General features: G+C 37.0%; 1 protein-coding gene and 2 long non-coding RNA genes across 4 annotated transcripts in view; all 3 read left to right on the forward strand.

The window, feature by feature from the left end:
• Window positions 1–472: 472 nt before the first annotated feature.
• LOC148689619 (uncharacterized) lies at window positions 473–914 on the forward strand. Its single transcript, XR_015958416.1, has 3 exons — window positions 473–532; window positions 646–743; window positions 817–914. It is a non-coding gene; the product is annotated as an uncharacterized LOC148689619 (long non-coding RNA).
• Window positions 915–12,960: 12,046 nt separating this feature from the next.
• LOC148689620 (uncharacterized) lies at window positions 12,961–14,625 on the forward strand. The gene is made up of 4 exons (XR_015958748.1): window positions 12,961–13,183; window positions 13,509–13,608; window positions 13,762–13,843; window positions 14,360–14,625. It is a non-coding gene; the product is annotated as an uncharacterized LOC148689620 (long non-coding RNA).
• A 1,282-nt stretch (window positions 14,626–15,907) lies between these two features.
• Window positions 15,908–16,722, forward strand: part of LOC137708690 (uncharacterized) — a 40,126-nt gene continuing 39,311 nt past the window's right edge. For both annotated transcript variants that reach the window (XM_088689766.1, XM_088689765.1), the window contains exon 1: window positions 15,908–16,595. In XM_088689766.1, coding sequence (XP_088545892.1) covers window positions 16,111–16,595 — 485 coding nt within the window. In that variant the 5' untranslated portion in view covers window positions 15,908–16,110. The remainder of the gene's footprint in view (window positions 16,596–16,722) is intronic.

Consider the following 16,722-nt stretch of genomic DNA (forward strand, 5'->3'; position numbering starts at 1 on the left):
TTTGGAATTGGGAATGGAATTAGATCAACAGGATTTGGGTGTATCAAGGGGAAAACCAATTCAAAAGGCACACTTTACAACGTTCCCTTACCTTTTTAAATTTTTTTTTTTTTAATTTGAAAGGAATATCTACGTGTCGTCCTGTGAGAAAGCCACGTGTATTAGGAATCTCAGCTGGATGCCATTTGGTGGGAAAACATTTGGTGTGGTTTCGAATCCATCTGGCGAGGAACTGGGCCTCAGATCAAGCCAGGTCAGCATTTAACTGATAAATTCACAGTCAAGCTAACGGAGGTATAACATTGGACCAAATTCTAAATATGAGGTATGAAATTGTCAATTTTATAAGATAAAGTATGATACTGTCTTGACTCCAATAATTAAGGTGGTTTTTTATCATTTACCCAATATGTTAATTTGTCCCATTGATATTTGGCTGGCTACATGATCTGATGGTGCTCCATACCTTCCTTTACTATTTGTTACTGTCAACGTATTGGCTACAGGATATGAAACAGTAATTTTGTTGCCGGTATGTTGAACTGCAATTTTAGTTTCAATCCTTTGTAAATTGTGTAAAGATTTTTGTTAGTTCCACCACATGGATATGAAACCATTGAAATGTGGTTATTCTTGAATCTGCAGCCATGATGCGAAGTTTTCTCAGCGGCGGAGCTGGATGAATGCGCAACCGAAGTGGAGCGAATCGATTGTGCCTTCCGCAGCGACGATCGTTGCTCCTGGTAAAGATTGAAAATTTGATCGACTTTTTTGGAGAATTTTTTGGGTTTTACTGAAAATTCGAGATTTTTGCAGAGGTGGGGGAATATGCGCAATTGGCTAAAGAGCTCGAGAATGCTTCCCCTCTTGAGATTATGGACAAGGTGCTTGAGAAATTATATCGCCATTGCTTTCAGGTAGTCCTCCCTCTCCAGTTTTGTTTTACCTTTACTGCTTAATTTTGATTATTATTAGTTAATTGTTAGTATCTTTTACTTAATCAAATAATGTTTTAGTTAAGTGGCTGTTGGAGAGTGTGACAATTGCATAACGAATATGCTAATATTTCTCTTTGGGAAGAGTGTTCAATGAGTCATATGGTGATGAGGGAATTATGCATTGAGGGTGGAAATTGTTTAAGAGTCATAATATATTGTCAATTTAAACTCCTAAGAATTATTGTTTGTAAATTAAATGAATGCCTCTGGGATGTTGTCATTATATAGATGATTAAGTATCTTATCGAATGCGGATGTACATGTACGTCATGGTATGGATTTAAGAATTTTTCGTTTTAACTCTCGAAATTACTGTGCAAGATTAATATATAATGTAAAATGAGGTGGCATTACAGATAAAAGATAGAACTTTAGCTGATGGTAAACAACATCTGGAAATTTGATGTGAGCCGGCTGACAGATATATACATCTCTAAAATTCTTAAAATCTTTTTGAGTGATGTATTGGTCAAAGTTTTAGGTATGAAGAGTGAGTAGCAATATTCTAACGCAATCACAGTACAATGAATAAAATAATAAGCACAGTATTACGAACACAACCGAAAACTACTTAATATGCCCATCTCTTGTACAGTTTTGTTACCAATTGATGCATGAAAACTATGAATCCATTTCATCATGCATTTTTTTAGTTAAGGTGCTATGTTTTTGTAATTTTTTAGACTGAGGAGGAGGAACCGAGGCTAAAGTATCTCCAATTTGTTCAAGAGGCTTGGTGTAGCTTGCTTTCACAAACCTCTATAGTTAGCTTCCATACAATATGTTGTATGTTTGGGGATATCTCTACATCTTAATTTCTGCTCTCTCTGGTTGCTGCAAGTTTGTAATTTTACTTGCTAATTGATTATAAAAATGAGAACAAAATCTATCTATGATTTACAAATTTGTATTCGATTTTAGACGTTTTTCCAGTGTAAGACATATGTTGCACAAGCATGTAAATGGTACAAATTGTTTTTGGTTTTGAACAGTAAGCTTTTGAGTTTTACAATCCTTGCACGGGGATTGTAACTAAAGTGAACAAATTTAGTGTTTGAGGGATAGAGTTTGGTTCTCTTTAATACATAATATAACAAAGGCCTAGAAATTTTCTTTGAAGGAATATGCAAATGTTTTTTTGTGCATTTTGGCATGCAGTTTATATAAGGGGGCATTAATGCGTGTTATCTGCATTGTGATTCTGCTCCTAGACTGTTGTGATTAGTACATTCAATTTCCCGGAACAAAGCGCAGACACATTTTCTAATGAAATCTGTTTATGTGGACTCTTGAGAGCAACTCCAGCGTTGGAGCCCTCCCCCTGGCAATACACTATTCAATCCACCTAATGAACAGTAACTGCCATTAATGAACAGTAAGTAGCCCTGGCAATAGAATTTGCATCTCTACCGTTACACTTCAATAGCCCTGGCAATAGGCAATAAAATATTAGTATTTTTTTTATTTATAAAATAATACAAAATAATTTTAATTGTAATATCGGATAAGATTTTTAATCGTTCTCGTTGCGCCACGTGTCATTATCGGAAGTATTATTAAATAATACAAAATATTACAAAATAATACAATTATTGGTGATGGATTTCTGATAAGATTATTAACCAATCATGTCGCGCCACATGTCATAATCGGTTCACAATCTTTGAGGATAGATTTCCATCAGATTTTTAACGAATGACGGCATGCCACGTGTCATAATCTGTTCACAATCTTTGAGGATAGATTTCCATCAGATTTGTAACGAATGACGGCATGCCACGTGGCATTATGCACAACCTAATCCTTTCTGAATCCTCTATATAATCCACCATCCATCCTCACAAATCTCACACCAAAATTCTCAAGATCTCTATCATTATTCATAGTTTCTGCTTCCTTATTCACAAAAATCTGTATCATTATTCATAGTTTCTGTTTCTTTCTTTCAATGTCTTCTTCTTCTTCCTCAAGGATGATGTGGGAATTCAATCAGGAAGAGGAATAATTGTTTAACGAATCAGAAGCAATGTTCAATCACCAGGGGGTAAGAAATGAGAGGGAAGAGGATGAGGAGCGTCAAATGAGAGATGACGAAGTAAGAAGGGGCAGAGCCTCACATTCCCGTCGAGTCATCCAAGCTGCGGCTCAGATCTGCAGGCCCAGCCGTTCCGGAAACCTTGATAGAAGCAGGCAACGACGAGGTATGGAACTCTTGGATGATTATTTTGTTCCTAATAGTGCATTCCCTGATACGTACTTTAGACGTCATTTTAGAATGGAACGACATTTGTTCAACAAAATCATGATTGCTGTTTGCAACCATGATTCTTATTTTGTGCAAAAAAAAGATGCTTTTGGTGCTATGGGTCTACTGCCTGAGCAAAAAATTACTGCTGCCTTGCGGATGCTTGCATATGGAGCATCTGCAGACCAAGTGGATGAGATAACGAGGATGGGGCAATCAACCATTCTTGAGTCCCTGATGAGGTTTTGCGGAGCAATCGAATCTATCTACACCGCTGAGTACCTCTGCAAACCTACACACATGGACTTGGAGCGGCTGTTGAAGAAGGCGAAGATGCGTGGCTTTCCTGGGATGATTGAAAGCATTGATTGTATGCACTGGACGTGGAAAAACTGTCCAAGTGCATGGCAAGGCGCTTACGGGGACAGAAAAGGAGCAAAAAGTATCATTCTGGAGGCGGTGGCATCTTTTGAGAAAATATGAAATTGTTGTGTAAGGTAGATGATAATGAGAATGTATTTATAGAAAAGTAAAAACAATTTTTTTTACAATTTTTTTCAAATTTTTCAGATATTTTTTTGAATTTTTTACAATTTTTTTTTAATTTTTATTCAATTAATTAATCTCTGCCGTTGGATATAAAAAAATTTGAATTCCAACACTCCAGATTGTGCCACGTGTCACAACGGTAACTTTTCAGATTTTTAAAACTATTTTTTCATTTATTTTTTAATTTATAAAGCATTTTAATATCCACCGTTGATCTCAGATCGAACGGTGGATATTAAAGCTGACTTAATTTTTTTTTTTTTTACCGTTGAGATCGAACGGTCCACATTAAGTGACCGTTAGGATCTAACGTACCGTGGGAAGCCACGTGGCTTCCCAACGGTAACTGACTGCTGCTTTTTTTTCCTGACTTTTGTGTCGGCGACGCGCCCCCACGCGCGGGTGGGGTGCACGCGCCTGACACAAAAAAAATAAAATATTACGCTGACGCCACCCTGGCGTCAGCCTGACGTCACGCCCACCTCGGGCTCAAGGGCTGGCAATCCCTCACGGGCCCTGAGCTCGGGCCTCCCCCTTCCATCTGGCCAGCCCACGCTGGAGCGACGCCACCGGCCCTCGGGCCCTTGTTTTGGAGCCCGTCCCCCGAGCAAAACCCAACGCTGTGAATGCTCTGATAAGCATCCCGTTACATTACCCCTTGTGATGTGTGCCCCAAATGTACTGTTGGGACCCACTTGTCACTGCTTTCTTCGCGCGCGCGTTGCATCCGCTCGCCCATGCGGAGCAAATCTTTGGTCCACCAATATGTGATACTCTAGAATTTTTATGCTTTTGCTTTGAGTAGTGGCCCTGATGTTCCCTATATGCTTTTGCCTTTCATTTGTTTCTTCTTTTTGCTAAAGACGTGCACCTAGAAAATAGCAACGCGTGATCTGGTCGTCATTGATCCATTACGTTACTCTTTAGATAATCGATCGATTAATGGCTGCTACTGCTGCTGCTGCATCTTATTCTTGCTCTGGCTCTCCTTGGAAATACGACGTGTTCATCAATTTCAGAGGGGAAGACACTCGCAGGTGCTCCGTCAGCCACCTCTACAAAGCCCTGAATCAGAAAGCAATCAGCACCTTCATCGATGCCCAAGAGCTCCGAAAAGGCAGCTGTTGACAAATCAATGAGATCTCAATCAGAACAAATCCCTAATTATTTGTTTACTTAGCTTTTTTTTTTGTATTTGCCTAGTTGGGAAGTCAACTCTAATTTCTATGGAGTCGATTGTGCGTATCAACTGTACATATTTCTCCTTCACGTATCAATGAAACATACAATTATTCCATTCAAGCATTCTCTTTTTGGTATTAGAGCCTAGGTTTTGAGAAAAAACACATAAAAAATACAAAAAGGAGACGAGACCGTGCTCTGTACGGAAAACCATAACTACCAGCCGCGCAGCCAATTGTGCAGCACCGTTGGACGAGCGAATGACGCCGTCGTTGCTGACCCGAGAACCCGAACTACCAGCCAAGCACCCAGTTGTGCAGTGCGCCATCCGACCAGCAATCGACGCCGTCGTTGCTGATCCGAGTTCACCGAGCCGCTCCCTGCATCCACCACCACGAACCGAGATTCAACCCGCTGCCTGAAATTTGTCCCACATTTCGACCTGTGAATCTGTTTTGCGTGCCCAGATTCGATTGAACCCAGACTATGACCACTTGTTGCTGTTTGAAGAACAGCAGAAAAAAGCTTGCTGTTGCAAAATAGGAAAAAAGGGTTGATGTGCTGTTGCGGAAAAAAGGGAAAAAAAGACTTGCTGTTTGAAGAAAAGAAAATGAGGATGGACGGGTGAAGAAGAAAAGAAAGAAGTAAAAAAAGAAAAAAATAATAGAAAAAGGGGAAGAAGGAAGAAAACAGGAAAAAAAGGAAAAATAAAAAAAGAAATTTGTTGACTTTTTGGTCTCTGTTTGTCTTATAGGACCTTTGTTTGGAAGTTTCGACCTTATCAATCACACGAACACGTTGCACCAAATTCATACAGAGCAATGGTAGTCCAGACTCGTGCATTGACTGCAAAAAACAAGGTAGCTTCTGAACGTACATATAACTATGGTAATGCTTTAAAAGTTTCTGCATTTGTTACGAATAATACATGGATAATTGATTATGGTGCTACTGAACATATGACTTGTGATTCTAGACAGATACAAACCCTTAAACCCTAAAACCATCCACCAAACTGTCGTGAATGTTGCCAATGGTTATGTTGTCCCCATTATTGGGGAAGGCACTGTCTCCCTTTCCGATACCCTTAATCTTGATTTCATACTTGTTGTTCCTTCTCTTTGTTAATTACATTATGCCATGTTTAATATGTTTAGTTGCTTTTTGTGTGTTTACTTATGTTTTGTGTGAATCTATGCTTAAAACATTGAGGACAATGTTTGATTTAAGTGTGGGGGGTAACTAAACTAAGTATATTTAATGCAAATTCGTGGGATTTTATCACCCATAACTTCAAATGTTGTTCCTTGCTGTTTTAAGGTGTTTTTAAGTTGTTTTAGAGTGTTTTAGTATGTTTTGTTTTTATAACTCCGAAAATCACATAAAAATTTGAAAAATATGTTTTAAAAAAAAAGCCTAAAAAGAGTGTTTTGAGTTGTTTTTGTGTGTTTGTGTCTTAGGGTACCTTCCAACACAATGATAAGGATTTGGTTTATAGTTGCATGACTGTTAAAAAGAGTTATAAACATAGATGAAAGTTTGATTTACTCTTGGTATATGCTTGGTTATGGTTATAATGTATGACTTCACATGCAATCATAAAAGAAAAATTCGTTTTTTTTTGTAACATGCTTGAAGGAAGGAACTCAAACAAACGCTACATCCCTGTGAGACTCGAGCCATTACCTTCTTTGGAGAGTTATTTTCTGTGATTCTTTGTTTTCTAAAGTTGTTGCATGATCTCATTATTCCTTGCTTGGTTGCTACTTAGAATGCAATTGTATCATGATAGAACTAAATGCTAGAACTTATATCCGTTTCATTCAAAGCATGATATTGATTGCATAACATACAATAAGATGAAGCTGTTAGTCAAGCCAAAGCCAAAAAGCCTATCCCTTTTCACATGTATTGTAGGATTACCCCTTTTGAGCCTTTTCAAGCTTATTTTCTTTGTTAACCCCTTGTTCTTAAAGGATAGTGAAGCATGACTTAGAATGAACTCCTTTTGATCAATATACTGCAGAAAATAAGTGTGGGGGAAGATAATAGGGCACGGCCAAAGAATGAAATAAAGAAAAAAAAAATTGTTGAAAAGAAAGAAAAAAAAAAAAAAAAAAAAAGAGTTGAAAAATAAGTGAGAATGATCTCACAAGCATTGGTTATTGAAGGAAGGGTCCAAAAGAGTGAATTTGACCCTAGTTGTTGCATGAATCTTCCCTTGTGTTTAAAAGTTGATTTCTGCCATTAAAAGTGAGTTTAAGTGTCAATTTCATTACTTCGCTTCCTATTACTTTAAGAACCTTTGTTTTACTTTACCTTTCTTTGTTAAACCATTACCCTTAGCCCCGTTACAACCCTCAACTTCTATCTTGATGTTATGTATTCAATATGTGGAGTTTGGAATTGATATGAGCTTATGGAATCACTGGTTCTCATTCTAAGTAGTAGCATTCCATTCATGAGATCATATTCATGTCATTATCGTAAATCCAGAAAATGCTTTCTTTATTATAACATATGTGAGTGTTAGAATTCATATTTACATCAATCTTCTCACATATAACTAGTGTAGGGTGTGTAGTCAGAAAATCTGTGTGAAAAACGAGTGCATATCTTGTAAGGATTTGAGCAAATTCTCTAAAAGCATGTTACTACTTTCGAAATGTGTTTTAAATGCTTAATTGTGAACTAGTATGTGGTGACTATGATTAAAAATGTACTTAACTGTAAAGATGGCTAAAAATCTATGGGACTAATGATTTTTAACTTGTCATGTGCATTGGAAATCTGAGACGATTGTTGGAAGGTGTAGGTTGTGTTTTGTTCGTTTTGTTTTGTTTTTGGTTTCTTTTGTTTTGTTTTGCTCGAGGACTAGCAAAAGCTAAGTATGGGGGTATTTGATAGGAGCATATTCATGCGACTTAAATGGCTTGTTCTCGTGCATTTACGTTATGTTTCTTTAGTTATTTTAGTACTTTAAGCTATTTTCGTGTGTTTATAGGTCCAAAGGGCTAAAGGAGCAAAAAGATGCATTTTGGAGACTTTTGGAGCACTTTTGGGCTAAGGATGGATAGCTTATGCTTGGAGCCAAAGTGTTGGACGAAATTGAAGACCTAATTGAAGACCAAAGTGTTGGAACCTTGTTCTCTTTAGTTTTAGGACATTTAAAACCTTTCCTAATCCTAATCATGCCATGCATAACACACATCCATTCTAACACATTGTCATTGCACATGCATTTCCTTCATTAGTTAATTCACATGCTCCATACTTATCATCACCACTCATTACTTATCACATATCATCACCACTTATCACTTATCATTCACCACTTATCATATCATACATTCATTTATCACTTATCATAATCATTCACTTATCACTTAACATATCATACACTTATCACTTATCACTCATAATCATCTACAACATCCACCTACTTCACCTACAACATCCACCTACTTCACCTACAAATGACATAGCCATATGTTCCCTCCACTACTCCTATAAATACCCTTGCATTCATTCATTCATGAACATCTCATTTCATACACAACACACCACAAACACATCCCTTTCTCTCTTAGCCGTGAGTCTCCCTTAGAATCCAAAACCGTGAGTCCCCATTCCACCATTCCTCATCCATTTCCATAATTCCACAAACCTCACCTTAGACCTTGTGCTACAACAACGAGGAAGATAAGAGGGCCTAAACGTTCATACAATTCAAGTTTGAGTTGTTGGAATGTTTAGGTGTTTCTTTGATTTCAAAGTTTAAATTCAATTCTCTTTGTTTTGTACGTATGAGGAATGGAAGAGAAGAATGCCTAAACGTTCATACAATTCAAGTTTGAGTTGTTGGAATGTTTAGGTGTTTCTTTGATTTCAAAGTAATGAGGAACTAATCCCCCTTTAGCTAGGGGGTGATTCGAAACTATGTTTATATTTGCAATATGAATTGATTAACTTTCGTTGGAATTTCATAAGTTGTGGATTCAATTTGTTTAACCGTTTGATTGATAACTTATTTATGAATGTTTATTAAGAATGCGCGCTTAATTTTCATGCATAAATATGACGCTAGAATATAAGTGAATTTCACCTAATCGTTATGAACTTATATTCACAAGTAGTGGAGGTTGCTTATAAACAATCGCGTTAAATGAATTCTTGGCACGAGTTTCATGCTCATCATAGTAACGAATGCCTCGTCAACACTTATAGTTTTCATAATGCTTAATGATCTTTGATTGTATCTTTATTGTGCTGTTCACGTAAAGGACTTTTGGAGAATGTGGTGAATTGCGTTGCGCTAACCCATCCAATTCATTAACTTAAGGAAAACTTGACGGTTAATTTAAGCGGACCTAATTAACCCGGGGCGTTGAGTTTCATAATTTATCGAAAGACCAACTGAGAATCAATCTTGTATGCAAGTGTAACATGTGTGGAGAAGAACCCCTTGGCTATTCCATCATCCATATTTTATTCACATTCATATTTACATTCTGTTTTAATTGCAATTTGTTCATTTAGTTTAATTTTGTCAAAACCTAAATCCCCCTTTACTTTAATGTCAAATTAGTTAGAAATCAATTTAGTTTGTGTTTTTAAGAGTTTTGAGTCTTTTGAACTTGTTAGAATCTGTTTAGTTTATGTTTTAAAGTATTTTTGAATTCTTTGAGTCTAGTTTAGTGTTTTATATTGTTTTTACGTTTTTAAGTCAGTTTCCAAGAGATTAACAATCCCTCATAATCCCCGGTCCAGAACGATCCCTACTTGCACCTATACTACAATTTGACAAAAAGAGGGTTTAATTTGTGCGCGTATAAAACTCGCATCACCGTGTCAACCGAGGTATTCCTAAACCCACTTACGAAGCTGATCTTAAGTGAAAAACTAGGTATTTGGTGAATAAGCCCAACCCTGAGTCTAATGTGTTATATCTATTAAGTAATTATGTGTCTACTAGTCACATGTCAAACTCAAATAAGTCACTTGTGTATCAATTATCTACTGTATCTATTCCTAACAATGTGCAGGAGGCTTTAGCCGATCCACATTGGTAAGCAGTAATGAATGAAGAGTTGAAGTCTTTGAAGAAGAATGCTACCTAGGAGATCACAGACTTGCCAACTGGTAAGAAACCTGTGGGATGCAAATGGGTTTATATTGTGAAGTATAAAGCTGATGGGACGGTGGATCGCTTCAAGGCAAGACTAGTAGCAAAGGGGTACACTCAAAAATATGGAATAAACTATACAGATACATTTGCACCTGTGGCCAAGATTAACACAGTTCGAGTTTTGTTGTCCTTGGCTGCAAATCTCAATTGGCCCTTACAACAGTTCGATGTGAAGAATGCTTTCTTACATGGAGATTTGACAGAAGAGATTTATATGGATCTTCCACCATGATGTAATACTCCAGATAAATACAAAAGAAAGGTGTGTAGGTTGAAGAAATCTTTGTATGGTTTGAAGCAGCCTCCTCGAGCATGGTTTGGAAGATTCACAAAATCAATGAAAGCATTTGGTTATAGGCAAAGTAACTTTGATCATACTTTGTTCTTGAAAAGACGAAATGGGAAGCTTACTGCACTTATTGTGTATGTAGATGATATGGTGGTAACATGAAATGACCCGGAAGAACGTGCGACCTTACAGAGGTACTTGTCTACTGAATTTGAGATGAAAGACCTTGGATCCTTGAAATATTTTTTAAGGATTGAGGTATCGAGAAGCAATTCGGGAATTTTCTTGTCTCAGAGAAAGTACATTATCGATTTGTTGCATGAAACCGGCGTGTCAACTTCTCAGCCAGTATCTACACCATTAGAGGAAGGATTAAAGCTTTGTGTTGATCCAAATCAAGTATCAGTTGACAAAAGGAGATACCAGAGGTTAGTAGGCCGTTTAATGTACTTAGCACACACAAGACCGGACCTTGCTTATGCCTTGAGTGTAGTGAGTCAATACATGCATGATCCCGGAGAACAACATATGAATGCAGTGATGAGGATTTTGCAATATTTGAAGGGAAGTCCAAGGAAAGGGATTTTGTTTAAAAGAAATAACCATCTTGGAGTTGAAGGTTATACTGATGCAGATTGGGCAGGTTCAGTTGATGATAGGCGCTTAACATTAGCCTACTTTACATTTGTTGGGGGTAACTTGGTTACATGGAGGAGTAAAAAGCAAAATGTGGTTGCCCGTTCGAGTGCAGAAGCCGAATATAGAGGAATGGCCCTTGGAATTTGTGAAATTTTGTGGCTAACACTTCTATTGCAGGATTTGGGGATTAAAAATGATCAACCTATGAAATTATTTTGTGATAATAAAGCTGCCCGTGACATTGCACATAATCCGGTACAACACGATAGAACGAAGCATGTTGAAGTTGATAGATTCTTTATCAAGGAAAAATTGCAAGGAAAAATAATTGAAGTACCATCAATTAGAACGAAGGATCAGTTGGCAGATATTCTCATGAAAACTGTTTCAAGTCATAAGCTTTCAAGTTTCTTAGACAAGTTGTGCAAGAGTGACATATATGCACCAACTTGAGAGGGAATGTTGACAAATCAATGAGATCTCAGTCAGAACACCTCAATCAAAACAAATCCCTAATTATTTGTTTACTTAGCTTTTTTATGTATTTGCCTAGTTAGGAAGTCAACTCCAATTTCTATGGAGTCGATTGTGCATATCAACTGTATATATTTCTTTTTCACGTATCAATGAAACATACAATTATTCCATTCAAGCATTCTCTTCTGCAGCCACCTTTCGCAGCTCCTGACGGCGATCCAAGATTTGCGCGTTTCTATTGTAGTTTTTTTCTCAAAACTATGCTTCTTCCACATGGTGCTTGAAGGAGCTCGTCCAAATACTGGAATGTATGGATGGAAAGAACCAGATGGTTGAGCCCGTTTTTTACCAGTGGATCCTTTTGATGTTCGCAAAGCAAAGAGGAGCTTTGAGGAAGCTTTTGCCGCGCATGAAGGCCATTCTAACACCGACATGAAAGAGGTGCGGAGGTGGAGGTCCGCTCTTAGTCGAGCCACCAATTTATCCGGCTGGGAATCGAAAAATTAAGAGTAATATTTAGTTATTGTAGTTTCGTAATTTGAGATTTTTTTTTTAACGTTTATTATTAATTCTTTGTCATGTTTTCCTAGCAAATGTATGACCATGTATACGGTTTGCACTTGCTCTTGATCTTACTCTTACAATAATGTTTTTCTTATTCCACAGGGATGATGCCAAGCTCATTGAGGAAATTGTAAAAGATATTTTTCAGAAATTGATCTGCACCTCGTCAAGTAAAGACGATGACTTGGTTTAAATGGATTCCCACATGCATGAAATGGACTTGTTACTTTGAAGCTGAATGATTGTAGAGAACTTGAGAGTCTTCCAAGCAGCATTTGTCACATGAAATCTCTTCAAGACCTTGATGTTTTTGGATGCTCAAACCTTGAGAAGTTTCTAGAAATTTCCAAGGATATGAATAAGCTATCTGAGCTTTATTTGGGTGGCACTGCAATTAAGGAACTGCCTACGTCAGTTTTAAATCTCACCAATCTTGTTAGTCTGAGGCTAGATGATTGCAGAGAACTTGAGAGTCTTCCAAGCAACATTTGTCAAATGAAATCTCTTCAATACCTTGATATTTCTGGATGCTCAAATGTTGAGACGTTTCCAGAAAATTCAGAGGTCATGAATAAACTATCTGCAGAGAACTTGAGAGTTTTCCAAGCAACATTTCTCACATGAAATCTCTTGAAAATCTTGATGATTCTGGATGCTCAAATGTTGAGAAATTTCATTCACATTTTCTAGCGGTTGCCACAACTATTGCATTAGTAATTGCTGGCACCAACCTGTTTTTCCAATTTGCAATAATTATGTCAATTTGCAAAATTAGCTGGCCACAATAATTATATCAATTTCTACCATCTTTTGTTTTTGTTTTACTAAAATAAGGTGCTGATCGCATAGCATGGATATGTTATACTAAGAAATTAAATTGATTTATTTTAAATTAAATCGAAACAATTGGAAGACTCATGGCATTTTGTGTGTAGCTTGGAAGGCTAATGATGCACAATTGCTCTGGTGAAGAAGAAATTGCAAGATGGAAAGCTACAACAGAGTAAGAAGCTGCTGTGGGCACCGGTGTAGAACAAGAATTTGTGGCACAGGTAATTTTGCAAGCTTGGCACGAATCTACTGATTAAAACAAAAACGAAATTTGTGTTTCTTAGAAAACTCATATGCATTCAATTTTCAAAATGAAGAATTGGGCTTGAAGTCAGATTTCGTTGTATGAACTTTTGATTTGGTAAATTTTCTTAACGGATTTGACCAGAGTTGTGAACTTGGTAAATTTATGTTGTTGATAGAATGCCTATGACATTTCATGGTTATCATTCCTTTAATAACTCTTTTGGTGATGATGTGAAGATATATGGTTATTTGATCTAAATTAATAGGTGAACATCTTTGTCCTGCAACTTTTTCTTTCAGCTGGATTAAACAATTCGTTCGCAGCATGCTATCGTGCTTTGTCTATCCTTTGGTATGAAGCTGAAAATTGCAGTGTCTTTATCCTTTTGATTCACCCACTGTAAGCCTACTTAGCTTCAGCTGAAGCTCTTCAAGTCAAACTGTCTACAACTTGAAGTTTACTTTAATTTTTAGAAATGTTTATTCATTTTTATTATTTTCAGCTAAAATAAATAGAAATGAACTTCAATTTGATGATGGAGATGGAATGCAGGGAAAATGTGGGGGAGAGCCTTCTCTTGCTCTCAAATCTAGCGAATCACGTCCCACCACCTGCGTTCCCTGCTTTTCTGAAGGTAAGCGATTCATCCTACCCGAAATTTCAAAAATTTGGGGGGTGGTTCCTTTTCAATACCAATCAGATAATCAATCTGTACGAATGGATTTGATAGATTGAAGCATCGTGGACCTGATTGGAGTGTCTTTACCCTACTCTAATTGTTAAATGTTATTAAGCAACTGTATGTGCTCATTACCAAGAATCAAGTTACTTTTCTTTCTTTTTTTCCTATTGATAGAGAAATAGAATCAACAAGGAAAACTTACTTAGGAAATTCAAGAAATTAAGAAACAGCTAGATGAGTATCTTTTGTATTATATTATTGTTTTCATAACGATTTTGGGTTCAACCACATGGTGCCCAGAAGTTTGTCTTGGTGATTAGAAATGCCATTGGCGGCCTGCCTGCTTTCCTTTCTGCTTAATTTATCTTAAGAACGTTTGCATCCTAATACATACTTTAAATATGTTAATTTGTCCTATTTTCTATAAAATTTTGAGCAATGTGAATGTGGGTTATTCTCAATCTTCAGATGGTGATCATTTCACAACTTTTGCACACATGGCTACTCAGCCTTTGACATACAGAGTTGAGGATGGGAGGAGCTAGGTGAGCCAGGATCGGGGTTTGTATCATTATAAATTATTCGTTTAGTTACGGAAAAAAGATATGGTTGCGTAGTCCAGTTTTGTATTTTCAACATCTTAAACATTTTCCTTTGATACCACTTCGTTTTGATTTGTAAACAAACTATATCTTTATATTGGGTCAAAGTGTAATGTTTAACGATTTAATTTCTCGGTCTAGCAATTTTTTTCAAAAACTTACTATTCCTGTTACATGCTCAAATATTATGTCTTCTACTTTTCTATTTTCCTTTTTTTTTTTTGTGTTTTTACCCATGCAGTAAGCTGATCAGTTGAAACTATGAGTATAATATTGATGACACAATACAATCTACATTTCTCACACTAAATATCATATCAGCTCGATTTACACAAGAAAATAGAAGATACATTATTTGTGGCATGGTATATACATCTTGTATTTTGCATAGAACATAAATCTGTTGGTTTCATTGTCTTCCATATGACAATACTACTTATCTCAATATAAGAAAGAAGAAGTATAATATTTCCATTTTATGCAAAGAATTTGTTGTAAGCTTCCAAGAATATAAAACACCAATATAGGTTCATTAGGGCCACTCAGTATTAAGATAGGGAATTGTTATAGGCTTTTTAAAAGTTTTATTTTGCACTCCGAACTTTTTATAATTAGAAAGAAGAATAGACTTGTAGGGACTGTAAAATAAGATTCTTAGAGTGCTAATAACAGTTTCCTTAAGATATCATAATAGATGTAACTGTAGGCATGTTGCTGCCTAATGACAACGACAAAAGTATTGAACTTCTTACAATATGGTCAGTATGGTATTTGCCAAGAAATAACCATGTTAACTCTCAAGTATATATGTCTGTGAAATTTATTGCGTTAGTCTCCTCTTCAGACACAACTAAGTCCATCTAGGCCCAATTGTATTTAGGCCCAAAGGATTGAAGAAGTTGGTTTCCAACTGGCCTGGTTTGCACTGCCTCACGGTGTGTCACATGGGCACTGGTCCCACCAAAGATAATTGAAGAGCTCCAACATCATGACATTTATTTAGACTCTTGAAAAGCATTCCGGGACATTATCCCTTGTGATGTGTGCCCCAGTTGAACTGTTAAGACTTGGGACCCACTTGTTGTTTTCTTTTGCGCGTTGCATCCACTCGCCCATGTGGAGCAAATCTTTGTCCACCAATTTTTGATACTTTATAATTTTTATACTTTTCCTTTGTTAGATCATTTTCGAATTCTTTCATTTTAATCTATCAAGTCCAAGAATCTGAATCATTAAAATTTGGTGAAACGGTTAAATTTATTATAATTGTTAAAATAAACCTTTCCAAGTAAGTCGAATTAAATTTCAATAACCTATATTCTAAAAAACTTGAAGGATTAGTCATTTGGATTCTTTCCTACCTGATGGTCCCTTGCTTTTGCTTTTCATTAGTCTCTTCATTTTTCTAAAAGGTGATAAAGACATGCACCTAGAAAATAGAAACTGCACCTAGAAAATAGAAACGCGTGATGTGGTCGTCATTGACTTCAACAGCTAGAAACGCGTGATGTGGTCGTCATTGACTCATTACTTCCTTTGTAGCTCAATGTGAAGATCAGTGTGAAGATCAATTGAGTGTTTCAGTTCATACATTACTCTTAGATACTCCATCGATTAATGGCTGCCGCTGCATCTTCTTCCTCTGGCTCTCCTTGGAAATACGACGTGTTCCTCAATTTCAGAGGGGAAGACACTCGCAGGTGCTTCGTCAGCCACCTCTACAAAGCCCTGAAGCAGAAAGCAATCAGCACCTTCATTGATGCCGAAGAGCTGCGAAAGGGCAACGACCTTTCGCAGCTACTGACGGCGATCCAAGATTCGCGCGTTTCAATCGTAGTTTTTTCTCAAAACTATGCTTCTTCCACATGGTGCTTGAAGGAGCTCGTCCAAATACTGGATTGTATGGATAGAAAGAACCAGATGGTGGTGCCCGTTTTTTACGAAGTGGATCCTTCTCATGTCCGCAAAGCAGAGAGCAGCTTTGCGGAAGCTTTTGCCAAGCATGAAGGCCATTCTAACGCCGACATGGAAGAGGTGCGGAGCTGGAGGTCCGCTCTTACTCGAGCCACCAATTTAACCGGCTGGGATTCGAAAAATTGCGAGTAATTTTTAGCTATAGTAGTTTCATAATTTGGGATTTTTTTTTATTTTAACGTTTAGTTTTAATTCTTTGTCATGTTTTCCTAGCAAATGTATGACTATGTATACGGTTTGCACTTGTTCTTGATC

The sequence above is a fragment of the Pyrus communis genome, chromosome 17, assembly GCF_041283825.1.
Source record: "Pyrus communis isolate YQ-2024b chromosome 17, ASM4128382v1, whole genome shotgun sequence".
In the NCBI taxonomy this organism is placed as follows: domain Eukaryota; kingdom Viridiplantae; phylum Streptophyta; class Magnoliopsida; order Rosales; family Rosaceae; genus Pyrus; species Pyrus communis.